At 39.4% G+C, this 14,300-nt stretch overlaps 2 protein-coding genes across 2 annotated transcripts in view; one reads left to right on the top strand and one right to left on the bottom strand.

Moving 5' to 3' along the window:
* The first annotated feature begins 753 nt into the window (after positions 1 to 753).
* desma (desmin a) lies at positions 754 to 8,942 on the top strand. The gene is made up of 9 exons (XM_017470920.3): positions 754 to 1,407; positions 4,719 to 4,779; positions 4,937 to 5,032; positions 5,984 to 6,145; positions 6,376 to 6,501; positions 6,758 to 6,978; positions 7,143 to 7,198; positions 7,676 to 7,770; positions 8,381 to 8,942. The coding sequence occupies exons 1-9, from the start codon at positions 836 to 838 to the stop codon at positions 8,420 to 8,422; spliced, it is 1,431 nt and encodes a 476-aa protein (XP_017326409.1). The 5' UTR covers positions 754 to 835; the 3' UTR covers positions 8,423 to 8,942.
* Positions 8,943 to 10,782: 1,840 nt separating this feature from the next.
* The window catches only part of tmem198a (transmembrane protein 198a), a 34,668-nt gene continuing 31,150 nt past the window's right edge, over positions 10,783 to 14,300 (bottom strand). Inside the window, exons 4-5 of the mRNA XM_017470921.3 lie at positions 14,025 to 14,287; positions 10,783 to 12,838 (exon numbers count right to left, since the gene is read on the bottom strand). Of these exons, the coding sequence (XP_017326410.1) occupies positions 12,686 to 12,838; positions 14,025 to 14,287 (416 nt within the window). The 3' untranslated portion in view covers positions 10,783 to 12,685. The remainder of the gene's footprint in view (positions 12,839 to 14,024; positions 14,288 to 14,300) is intronic.

Consider the following 14,300-nt stretch of genomic DNA (forward strand, 5'->3'; position numbering starts at 1 on the left):
ACAACATTTTATCTGTATCAAGAAGGGAAATCTGATTTTCTCTCTAATAAGAGACAAGACCTCACAGCCAAACATGAATGAAGCACTGAATCATGGTTTATGAGCTTCTGTTTTCGTCTTCCCAAAGGCTGTAACATTCCATTCTACCAAACAGCCTCTCGCCCACGGACTTCCCGATTAAGTGTGAATATCAGGCAACCCACCACACATGGAAGGCCTGAGGTGTGTATGAATGTAGCGCAAAACAGAACCATGATCTAAAATAACCAACGGCAAAATGGATGATCTTTCACATGGCATATGGACCCTTAGATTTACATCATGAACTGCTAAAAAGTGTTTTCTAAAAAGCAATTGAGTTATAAGTGTTTGTGTAGAGTTTTCCTGAATCACAGCAGATTATACTCATGTATTCCTGTAAATAAGTATCATTTTTGTCCCAGCTTATATTTGATACAATTCCGGGTGGAACTGGAAAATACATTTTTAAAAGATTGTGACAGTCACTGAACATTGATTTAGCATGGAATACTAGACCTCAACTTACTAGACTTTCAAGTAACTGAGTCTAAGCAACTGTTCATCACCACTAATTCACTCATGCTATCTATCTCACACACTTACTGGCATCTACTCCACTCAAATACTGGAAACTCCATGACAGCTGAGTGAACAGGATGGGCTGAGGAGAGGGGTGATTAATATGAGGGAGGGGGTAAAATTTGACCAAGGCTACATATAGCAGCTTTCCTGGCCACTGATCTTCATTCTATCAAAGTCTTTCAACCCAGTTACTTTCTTTCCAGCACACACCCCAACCCATAACTTCACAACCATGAGCAAGAACTACTCCTCATCCGCTGAGACGGCCTCTTCCTACCGTCGAACCTTCGGCTCAGGTCTGGGCTCGACCATGTCCAGCTCCCTGTTTGGCCGTGGCTCTTCCGGCGCTTCCCGTGTTTCTTCCAGAGTCTATGAGGTGACCAAGACCTCCTCTTCTGCCCCCGTTTACTCACGCCACCGCTCTGGAGCATCCTCCTTCGGCTATGGTGGTGGAGCCGTGACACGCTCCTACGCGGGTTTGGGTGAGAAGCTAGACTTCAACCTGGCCGATGCCATGAACCAGGATTTCCTGCATACGCGCACCAATGAGAAGGCCGAGCTACAGCACCTGAACGACCGCTTCGCCAGTTACATAGAGAAGGTGCGCTTCCTCGAGCAGCAGAACCAGGCCCTGTCTGTAGAGATTGAGCGCTTGAGGGGCCGCGAGCCCACACGCATTGCTGAGATGTACGAGGAGGAGATGAGGGAGCTGCGCAGGCAGGTGGACACGGTGACCAACCAGAGAGCTCGCGTAGAGGTGGAACGTGACAACCTGGCTGACGACCTAGAGAAACTCAAGCTCAGGTGAGAGAAATTTCAAAAGATAGTTTGATGAGTTGCAAAACATATACCACACACACATATATATATATATATATATATATATATATATATATATATATATATATATATATATATATATATATATATATATATATATATATATATCTGTGGGGCCAGTGACACAAAGCAATGATTAAAATGTTTAAATGTCACTTGAATACAATGGGCATAATATTATGCTAGTCGCAATAATATTTTTCTCAACAATAATAAAACTAGAAAAAATATTTTGAAGTATTTTACTTCAGTGTAACAAGGTTAAAAAGTTAAAAAGTTCAGAAATAAAAGTAAATGAATAGTGTTGCATATTTGCTTAATACATATACATATATTCATAAAATAAATCAGTGCTGTGATAATATGAAAATCTGTGAAAATCTTTAAGAAACCCTGCCATGCATCAATTTTCTAGAAAGGAGAATAAACAGATAATAGCCACCTCTGGAATGAGTCTACTGGGAGACAGATTATTTTGACATGTGTTGAGATTCCAATGTTCCTGTTTCCTTAAAATATGTGTATTCAATTAGCATTGAATCATTTAACACAGTGAGTCTTTAGCCTAGTGTTAAAACTTCTACGCGCCCCACTATTCTGACCTTTGTTATACAACAAGCCTGATTTAGACTGGAAACAAGCAGACTCTCTCCATAACTCATCTATCTGTGTAACTGATTAGACCAGAGAAAAGGGTGATACAAGATGTACAATTTATTGTAGAGTTTACATTATAGTGGGAGTTTATATCTCATGATATTCTTGAGCTTCTTCATAAAGGATATTTACTATGGCAATAACAGTGAATTGCTGTTATTTGAATTTAATGAAAATGTATGGTCTAGGTTACAGTATTTGACAATAACATTGCCCACATATGAGCAAAGACCTTCATGGTCAGGTTCCTGGAATACAGGACAGCGCTGTCTCTATCAGCCATATAATATTTCAAAGAGCGCCTGTGGAAAGTTCAAATGTGTTATTTTTCACCAAATATTGCAGAAAAGCAATTTCATTTTAGCCTGCAGATATTTTTTTTTCCAACAGAAGATTCAATTAGCAGCTATAGTGTCGGTGAAGGCTAAAAAGTTGAAAAGGGAATAAGCTCTGGACACAGTTCCAGCTGTTAAAATATTAACACTGAGTGCAATCATGAATCACAGAAGGGGAGAGTAGGTAGACATGGAGGGTATTTAAAAGTACAGAGACTGTTCTGGAATTAAGGTGTGTAACAGAGAGTGATTATATATATATATATATATATATATATATATATATATATATATATATATATATATATATATATATATATATATATAGAGAGAGAGAGAGAGAGAGAGAGAGAGAGAGAGAGAGACATTCTGTAGCTCATATATGAAGTGTGTATGATACTGGGAGTGTGATTTGACATTGCTCCAGTTGCTTTCGTAGCTTCTAGAGGATCCACTGTAATGTAACATGGCTCCCAGATTAGTAAGCTATTATTATCCTTCTTGATATACCCAACCCCCCCAGCACTGTGGAGAATTCTCATCTCCTAAAATACCCTTATCTCTCAGCCTCCCCCAGTGTGTGTGTGTGTGTGTGTGTGTGCTTGTGTGGTGGAGTGAGTGCAAGGCACTCGCGGAACTGTAGGCATTAGCTTATAACTACCCTACATTAACAATAATGATTCACAGTAACTGTTTTCAAGCTTGTAAAAGCAGACTCTATTTCTAGCCATTGCTCAAGCAGAGTGGATCTCCGCATTAAAGGGACACCCAAAAAGCGCAAGAATGAGGACTAGCTTAAATAAACATATATGCAGGGCTTACAAAGAGCAATGGTGCCTGTTATTAAGTGTTAACATGTCACAGTATTGCAGTTCAGTCGTATTTCCTGTAACATACTGTGTAATTGAGTGATCAGCTAAGGCATAGTGATAGTCATGGCGTGACTCCCACAACTGTCATTGAAATATTATCAAACATAATCAGCATGCCAACAATGACACGCATGCAACCAGATAGGTGCTACATAGTCTATGTGTAGCCATGTCAAAGGACTCAGGGACATCAATTTTAATGGCCAATGCAATTGTGTGATTCCACATTGGCTAAATGCCATATCCTCATTGACCCCAGAGTCACACCAGAGCATGTCCCTTGCTCTTTCCTTTTTTTTTTTTTTCTTCTCCACTTTTCCTCTATAAATGGAAAGCAACTGCATTTGGGATGAATGCCTGTTAGGGGAAGGGGTGGGCAATATGGTAAAAATATCTAATCACAAAAATAAACGCACCTAAATAGAGTGAATATTAAAATCAGAGTATAACAATACACTTTTAACCAGATGAAACATTTTATATCACAGCGCTGTTCAATACTCGATTCTGATTGGTCAGAAGGTGTTTATTAGTTTTGTATAACAGCAGCTCTGACAATAATGCATGGCAAATCATGAGTTTATGTTAATGTGCTTATTCTAATATGTTATTATTTCTATAGCAACAAATAACTCACTTGTACGGCAGATTTTTCACATAATTTAAGAAATCACAGTGGCATTAGCCAATCGTACTGAAGGCATCTGTGAGTTCATGTACGTGGAAGAGAACATATAGCGCTTTCCTCTATGTATGTTACACTACCCTTTGACACAGCATGAGCAGCAGTCTGAAAAGATGCAATTAGCTGACTTCACATGTCTCAGAGGAAGCATGTGTTAGCCTTTACCCTCCCCAGTTGGTAGCTGTCATGTGAAAGGGCTGATTGAAAGAGAGCTGGTTGGTGGGAGGGAATTGGCAGGTGACCAAATTGGGGAGAAAAGAGGGGGAGGCTAGAGAGAAAATGACTTTATAACAGTTATAATATAAGTGAGAACTGGAGCTAACTTGTTTTGTGGATGATCCTAACCATAAAAAGGATAAAAAAGCACATCATTCTGTATTATATATATATATATATATATATATATATATATATATATATATATATATATATATATATATATATATATATATATATATAAAATCTAATATATAAAATATAAATGTAATCCTTCACAAATTGTTATTGTATAAGAGTGATGTGTTGTTATTGATTATTAAAATAATCAATTTGGTAAAAACATATCTTGGTTCTATAGCTAAAGATTGCAATATATAAATATATACAATATTTAATCAAATGTTTATGTTACCTCAAAGAAAGGGTTTGTTTGTGGTGTGAAACCTTCTGTTAAACCTCAGAAGTACACATGTTTGAAGGTCGCTGACCATTTGTGCTCTTCTGCAGACTTCAAGAAGAGATCCACCAGAAAGAAGAAGCTGAGAATAACCTCTCTGCTTTCAGAGCTGTAAGCCCCTACATCACGTTCTTTAAAAAAAAAAAAAAAAAAAAAAAAAAAAATCAAATGTTCATCTCTTAAAACCTCCAGATTCGTTTTTTTTTTTATGACTCATTTTACAGTACTTTTGTTGTAACTACAATGAATCCATGTGGCTTTTCTGCAGGATGTTGATGCTGCCACTCTCGCCAGGCTGGACTTGGAGAGACGCATTGAGAGCCTTCATGAGGAGATTGCCTTCCTCAAGAAGATCCATGAGGAGGTGTGTGTGCTTTTCAGACCATTCACTTAGTCACACGTTCATTCTCTCTCGGCCAATCATAAATGTCATGCAGACATTAGCAAGCTATAAACACTCCTGATCTGTTCTATTTCTGTCCAAATGTAAATCACTAAGCATATAAAAGGAACGAAGCGTGCACACACGTACACCCACCCACATGAACACACACATGCCAAATCTCCAAAGGTTAGAGTCTTTCATGCGCTCGTCTTTTTTTTTTTGTCTGACATTTAAGGGTAAAACCTTAGCCTGGTGTGTGTATTTGTCAGCTGTGCTGTGACAGGGAGGGGGCAGTGTAATGCAATGGAGCACATGTATTTCTATAATTAAAACCTGAGAGAGAGAGAGAGAGAGAGAGAGAGAGAGAGAGAGAGAGAGAGAGAGAGAGAGAGAGAGAGAGAGATTCACACGCAGCTGTGACACAGAACAGGGAAAAAAAAAAAACAGTCATGTCCCACGTTGTCTATTTCACCGTGTGGACTATTTTGCATTAGTCTTTAGCTTTAAAGAGTTGTTATACTTTTGTACTCATAGTGTACTTTTAAAAAAGGTCAAATCTATCAAATCCCCTCCTCAATTCTCCTACAACAGAGAATGGTCCCTATCATACAGAGGTTTTAACTAGACCCTATATAGAAAGAATTTACATTCTGTTTCATTCTAATCCTGAGCATATTAAATGTTAGGAAGGTACACCATTAACGGTTAAATCTAGAACCTCAAAAGTTCTGCAGCTAGCCCAAGAGATGAGAGTTCTGTGGAGAACCATACAATTCAGTGTTTCCCCATTTAAAAAGGCATCCAAGCAGAACCACTCTATGGATCTAAGAACGCTGAACTCTCAAAAGACCCCTCGAAAAAGCCAGTTTTTTTTTTCTTTTTCCCTGAGAGTATACACATATTCAATATTTTGTCTCTTTGTCGTCACAGGAGATCCGTGAGCTGCAGAGCCAGATGCAGGATACTCAGGTCCAGGTCCAAATGGACATGTCCAAGCCCGACCTGACCGCTGCTCTGAGGGACATTCGCGGCCAGTATGAGGCCATCGCAGCCAAGAACATTTCAGAAGCTGAGGAGTGGTACAAGTCCAAGGTCTGTCATATGAATACAAACACTACACAGTACATATAATTCTCAACACATTAAGGTCCGAGTAAAATAGATGTAAAATTACAATCCACAACAGCTTCTTCCATTCAATATCTTACTAAATAAGCACTGACAGGTAGCTGTCCTGCCACTGACAAGTGGGATGTTAATGTGGAATGAAAAATATTTTCTAGCAACCCCCCTGACTGCTGCTTATTTTCTCCCTCCTCCAGGTAACAGATCTGAACCAAGCTGTGAGCAAGAACCACGATGCATTAAGACAGGCCAAGCAGGAAACTATGGAATTCCGCCACCAAATCCAGTCCTACACCTGTGAGATCGATTCCCTCAAGGGCACTGTAAGCCATTTTTAATCTCACATTCCTCATAAAGCCTGAAGGAATAATTACCAGCACCCACATCAATGCAAACATGAGCTCAGCCTCAGCACACCTGGGTAGTTATTAGCAGGTCTTTATTATTTTGCTTAGGAGTTTGGTGGGAATTTACACACTGACATAAACTGAGAGGCTCTAAAGTCAAGCATTTTGCATTTTAAGGGATTGTTTTTATCATTCTTTTTAACATTTTACTTTTACTCTACTATCTATCTAGAATGAGTCTCTGATAAGACAGATGAGAGAGATGGAAGAACGGCTGGCCCAGGAGGCTGGTGGTTACCAGGACACCATTACTCGTCTGGAGGCTGAGATTGCCAAAATGAAAGATGATATGGCTCGTCACCTTCGTGAATACCAGGACCTCCTTAATGTCAAGATGGCCCTGGATGTGGAGATTGCCACCTACAGGAAGCTGCTGGAGGGAGAGGAGAGCAGGTGAAGAGGGGTCAGGAATAAACAGAGGAGAAAAGAATTGTTGCATGTTTTTCATTAGAGTAGTATTTTCATTTTGTAAAGACCAATTAGGAAGATGTTTTTATTAGTGCGTTCCTGTATAGCTTCATATTACATTACTCTTACTTGACATTTCAACTTTTCAGGATCTCTCTGCCTCCACAGTCATATTCCTCCTTGAACTTCAGAGGTGATGCCAGAGGTGAGCCATTTATATAAAAATAGACTACATCTATTTACCAGCCCAGAGATTAAACAGACACCCAAACTCCTTAAATTCTCCACCAGAGGGAGCCACTACGTCCTAACAATCCTGTATCCATAATGAATTATAAAAGCATTTATAAGGAATCATGTAGCATCCATGACGTCGTATAGGGCCCAAGATAAGAGTGCTTAATTGTCATAAAGCATGAACCTATTAATATAATACACAACTTGCAGTACAGATAACATACAGTACAAGATCTTACGTTACAGTGCATTGTAAATAATGCCCAGAATCTTGTTATTAAGAGATAGCATTATGTAATACATTATGAATACAGGATTCATAGGAAGTGTAAACCTATTAAAACCGGAAGTGGATAAATGCATTAAAAAGGGAACCTTAACATTCAGTACAGAAAATAACATGTAGTTCAACAATCTAATCTAATGGTGGTTGCGGATGTTACAGAGACCAGCCAGGAGCATATCTCACAGCCACGTTCCTCTGAGATCCACTCCAAGAAAACAGTTCTGATCAAGACCATAGAGACCCGGGACGGAGAGGTGAGACACAAACATACACACACATCTCTTTAAGGTGTTAGTCATCTTTTCATCGCTTTGATCATTTATACAAACACCTCATTGCTGTTCAATTCCTGAAATCATCAGCTTGCTTATTTTTCATCCACCTCTAGTCTAAGGTGAGGCAATGAGTGCCATGAGGGCTCAGTGTGCAAGTTAAGCAGCAGTTCCATTTTGTCTCCTTTCTCACGCCTTCTTTCGCACCTCCTGATGTTTTCCTTAGAGAATCCAATCCCTTTACTTTAAAAAATGTCACTGGACTCAACATATGGCTCTGAGACACTGTCAGCCTGCAGCATCATTAAAATCCACTCAATACTAATAATGGCTGTTTTTCCTCTAGTGCCAAGGAGCATTAATACTTAAGAACTCATTTCCCAATACACAATTCATCATTACATTTTAAAGATTTGCACCGGCCCTATTATTCCTATCCGACATAAATTTGACACACATTACACTGAATTCATCTTAAACCGCATTGTGTCTCTGTTCCAACACTTTATTTACCTTACACATCTTCGACATATTTTCCTGAGAATTTTATGCATCCTCCATTTGACCTGTAACTGATCTCCTCTTCTTGAAGGTTGTCAGTGAATCCACACAACACCAGCAGGACATCGTGTAAAACAGAGAAGAAAGGCAAGAGACAAAGAAAACAGCAGCAGAATTTGATCCAATCAAGACATTTCCAAGCCGCATAGGCCCTCTGTTTTTTTTTTTTTTTTGTTTGTTTTTTTAATATCCTCAGTGATGCTATGACCCACGATTCCAGGCAGCTATAGAGGAATAAAGGAGACAAAGCTGAAAGTGTGCAAAGGCCAAAAGATTACGAATGAAGATGAAACCGTGGTAGTCATTTGTTAAAAAGAAGGTCAATATTCAACTGCTAAATCTCTGAATTTTGTATGCAAGTGTATGTGTGTGCTTGTGAGTAAGTGGGTCACATGTGCATCATGATTTATTGCATACCACCATACGAGGCTTGCTAACTAATTTTGTGGATTCGTTCAAATGAAACTTGAAACATGGTCATACTGCATGATATGATCAAATAAATGGCAATTTCTCAGCAACATGAGACAATGTTAATGGTTCACAGATTTGGGAATGGGAACTACAATAAAAACCTGTTATATAATATAAAACATTGTTGTTAGAATTGTAAACAAAAAAACAAAAACGGTTCGTTGATGCATATTGGATTTCATAAACTGGCATTTACGATGGTTTAATACACCATAGGTCATCAATCTTACTCACAAAGGCTGCAGGATTTTATACCAGCAAACAGGACTCATGTAACAGATGTTTGAAGGGGAAGATGAATCGAGTGGACTCAGGTGTGTCTCCTGCTTAGATGGAATGAAACCCTGCACACACACCTGTCCTTTGCAGATAAGATTAAAGACCATAACACACACATACAGACAGGTGACAAATTAAAGGACACACCAGCATAAAGTGCATTAATAAGGTCATGGACCAACACAAGCCACCAGAACAGCTTCGATGTGCCTTAGGATACATTTCACAAGTTGCTGGAATTGTACAGAGGGATGAACATCATTCTTTAAAAGATACTCGATATCACATCGAATTCTCCTATCGATGTTCAATTTGGTTGATATGTGGTCACTGTGGAGGCCATAGCATATGACCATTACACCATTTTCATCCTCATCAAACCATTCAGTGAGCCCTTGTACACTGGATGGGAGCAGAGTCATCCTGGAAGAGACCACTCCAATCAAGAAATGGTCTCATCATAGGATAAACGTGATCAGTCAGAAGAACTTTGTACTCATTTGCAGTGACCTTTAACTCCAAGTGGACTCAAACCATACCAGCAACATGCCTCCCCACTCCTTTAAGGAGCTACTCATATATTCAGATTTTTTCCCCTTGGCACTTATCTGTAGCAGATCCACAAACGCAGTTAGCCGCTGAGCTCCTTTTCAATAACGTTTGCTTCACTTCAGCGACAAATGTCAGCTCAGCCGAAAACAGAAAAAAAGTGGATTTGTGGAATTTCTACCACTGTGACCTTTCCTATTCTCTGCTCATAATCAGCACTTCTTATTCCTTATCCACCAAAAAAATATGTCTGGCTTCACTGCTCTAATCAAAGCTCAGACTCGGCATCTGATCAGAGCATTAAGAGACACAATGTAGACTAAGAGATAGCAGCAAAAGGGCAAAAAGCTTTGTACCAACACTCTTTAATTGGGAAGATAAATACACTTTCGCTCATTATCAAACTACAAGTCCATATATCCAGCTGCGAGTGCTGTTCTAGTAGGAGCAGGTGCTAATGCCCTCTCTCACTTTGAAGGCATGCAGTCTAGACACATCCTCCAGAGAATATGGGCACATTAGCAGCAGGATCCCAAACACTGGGTTGTAACTGAGAGTTCATAATCATGCTAAAACTGGTTAGCATTTCTCTCATCAGCAGTCTGGACCACCTCAAAGCAGACACATGCACAGCGCACACAAATACATGAAAGGGAAGCTTTGAGGAACTCCCTGAGGTGGCTGTGGGATGATGGAAAGTTTTAAGCAAAAATGCCCTTTCGTAGCACAGGCATCAGGAATGGATTTGTGCAGAAACTGGTTATTTTGAAACAGCCAAGCAGAGACAGCTAAATTTAAAAAGCCCTTCAGTGTTCCCCAAAATACAAAGTCTAGGCTGGAGTGCCTAAATTTTATTGCAAAAGGTGGAGCTTTCTCAGCTGACAGACAAAATGATTGAGCGGAGATGTGGGATGGTAGTGGTCCACATTATTAAAGATTTCGTACACATTTACAGAGCTTGGGGTACCACAATACAACACTAAGGCAACTGTTGTCTGCGTAGATGTGAAGAAACAAGTGTGACTGGGAATAATTATACTTTTTTCGAATACTTTCTTTTTTCATGCAGAGCGGAAAATGTAGTTTATCATGTAGAACAGAAATCTGATAACTCAAACAGTCACACAGTATCTCATTACTTTCCTATATTTGCTGCCCTTTAAAGAGAAGCGGCAATACTAAGCTGATCTGATTTTTAATCTTCCTCTGTGCGAATTAATTCTGAGAAATACAAATTTTCACTTTCACAGAGAAATTGATTTGCATCCTAGCTCTAATTGATCATACTATGGCTGATGCATGGGCTGAAGTCATAGTGTATATGTGAGATCTAAATTCAACCTACCTTGGAGCTAGAGCAAAATTAAAAAGAAAAATAATTTTTAAAATAGCACAAACATACAGAATAAAAGTCTTTAGAAGCACTTTATCATAGTCACGTTTGTACAAACACATGCAATAATAATAATAATGATAATAATAATAATAAGCAACATGGGCTCATCTTCTCCTGCTGACACCCTTCATCCGACAGTTATTTTTAGACAACAAAAATGTTGAAATATAAATAGACCCAGTAGACCCATGATGACACTGAATCAGCATTCAGATGTAATTAAGTATTAACCAGAGAAAAATACACTAAACATGACACTAGTGGTATAATATGTACAAATATATTCAGCATTCAGCTAAATGTACAAAATGTCCAGGAGCAACTGATGCTGCTGTGGTAAACGACTGTAAACAGAGTGAGGCTGAGCGTTTTAGGGTTTTTTGTTTGTTTTGTTGTTGTTGTTGTTTTTTTTACAGTTTTGAGATGAGACGAGACTGAAGATGAATTTACGCATCCACTGGAGGAAGAAGCAGGATGTAAACAAATGTGAAATTCAAATGAGACAAATTACCACATCGTCGTCCTTTTCCTCATACATACACATGCACACTATTCCTCCCCAAACATACACAAACAGAAACACACACACACACACACACGCACACACACACACACATAATCCCTGTTTAATGTGGCTGGTCCACTATTATAAATCTTGTTCACTCTTGTTCAGTCAATACCTTGGTCTCATTGAAAAACCTTCACAGTAGACAAGGACACTTTAAATCATCTGTACAGAAACTCCTGTAGTGTTCACAGTGTTACCTGCATCATTAGCGTAATCCGGTAATGCCTTATCCCCTGCAGGTCTAATGCGAGTCGCTGCTCAAAGCTTTAACTAAGCCATATGGGACATAATGAGAGCTAAATTCAGTCTTAATTAGACAATGAACAATGGTGCCTCATTCACCCATCTCCTGACTGAGGTAAACCAACACCAGCTAGTAGACATGCCTGGCAGTATATGTTTCAGTAAGGGCCCTTTAAGAGCCTTTCCTTGTAAGAGTGCACAGAATCGGGCCATTAGTCCTGACAAACGAAGCTCACAGTTTTCCGCTGCCGTAAAAGGTACAGCCTCATTTGTACCGTAAACAACGTTTCGTGAATAGAGTGCATCCCCATAACTGGTCATTTTTCTCTCCCGCATGGAAGAGCTATAAAGTCTGCTGCCGTGAAGCACGCTGTCTGTACGTAAACACGTATGATTTACGTGGATGGGAAGGCTTCAGAGCCATGACGCATTTGGTCCAATGCTCAGTCTGCATAATGTCCCCTCTGTAAAAATGGCTGACATAGTAATGAGCCCATTCTGCTTGCCAAGGGACAGCATAGAGTCAAATAATGGCCTGGGGAGCCTTGGAGGGCCAAACACACACCACACACACAAATACACACGCACTCTCAGCAGCACACAATTTCAATCTAGACAGAGAGAAACTATTTCCAGTCAGAGCCCTGATGAACAAGGCTGTTGGCAAAAAACATTCCTCCCCAGGGCATCACTTATAACACAACAGAGCAGAGCCATGTCATGCGGGTCCCCAATATAAATGATTCTTCTCCTTTCAGACTCTGACCTGAGGACTGCACAGGAGCAGGCCTGGTTGGAACACCACCACTGAACACAAGGGGGCAGGATCACACTCTCACTGCAGGTCCTGTATGGGCGGTCAGGGGGACCTGAGAGCCGCAGTCATAGTCAATATCCACTGTATGAGAACTGCTAACCAATCTGCCATGAGAGTAGCCTCGTCTGTCCACGTGTCTGTCCCGGAAATGCTGAATGTAGCTCTGGATGAGAGGAGACAAGAGAGAAAGGTCATAATTTTAAGGACCACAAGTGGACCTAGGTTTGGAAATATTATATTGCAACTAGAGATACCGATAATCGATTATTCAGAGTGATGTCGGCCAATACCAATAACCGATACCGATAGTTCTTCCTTTTATACCTTCTTTTAAATTAATAATAATTAATTTAAAAGAATTCTGAAAGAAATGCAAATAAAAGCTTTATTCTCTCCATTTAAACAAGTTGTTTCACAGTAACTGGTCTCATACAGAAAACACATTACTCACATTAACATTCACACATGAACTCAATTCTGAAGATTCAAGTAAGATTTCTTAACTTATTGAATGTTATTAATTCATATTAACATTGACTGAATTCTAAAAAACCTGTTAGTCTCACATTCACTCACTACAAACAAAAGCATTTCTACTTCATCACTGAACATCAAACAGGTAACATATAAACTTTTTTTATATATTAACATTAACTGAATATCAAATATACTACTCTACAAATATATTTTTCTGTGCAATATATACATTTTTTGTCAATTCATCTTCAACTTAAATCTTTCAACAGTGTACTGGCGCTTTAATTCAGAGCGAGGGCGAGCGGGCAGCGGGGACCGACTCGATGCTGAAAGTTCTGCGTCGTAAAATTTACTTCGGGTGTAAAATTTTAGCGGTGCCGAGATTACAGACATTACAAACTGCAGTTTTGTCTTCATTCCACACAAGAGACATCTTTACATAGCACGAAATCGATGTGTTTTCCCGAACCTCTTTTGATTGACAGGATATAATCGGCCCTGATCATCGGATGTTTTTAATCAGACGATAGCCGGAAAAATAGCCTTTACATTGGTGCATCTCTAATTGCAACACATTAAGACATTTTTATAAAGATATGACAATGTATCGCAATGAGAAAATGAAATTAAATGAGAGTTAGAAACTACAACGCCAATGATTCTCTGAAAAGTAAAACCATGATGTCAATTTATCACAATATCATAATCATATCCTCATATTGCCCAGCCCTAAGTTAAGCAAATGAATCTAATTTATGATGAGAGAAGTGACTGAGATAATTATGCAGTGGATGGAAGGACATATGGCTTTAAAAGGACAAGGATGAATGGGATAAAAAGGGATAAAACAGAATGAGCATATGAGTGTTTACCGGCGAGAGTACGTCTCCATCGTAGCGGCGTGTGGGGTTGGGTTTCCTGCGGTATGTGGGTTCTTGATGCTGGGTTTTTGCAGGGGGGTTCGTGGCGTGATGGTTAGACTGGGGAGGATGGTGGTACTTCTGCTTCTGCTGCTGCTGCTGTTGCTGCTGAGGTTTCTGTTGTTGTTTCTTCTTTTTCTTCCTGCTCTCCCTTCTCTCCTCTTTCTGACGAATCTTCATCAGCTGCAGCCGCCTCTGCTGATGACTGATGAACACTTTATGGATAAG

Source organism: Ictalurus punctatus, chromosome 6 (genome assembly GCF_001660625.3).
Source record: "Ictalurus punctatus breed USDA103 chromosome 6, Coco_2.0, whole genome shotgun sequence".
NCBI lineage: Eukaryota > Metazoa > Chordata > Actinopteri > Siluriformes > Ictaluridae > Ictalurus > Ictalurus punctatus.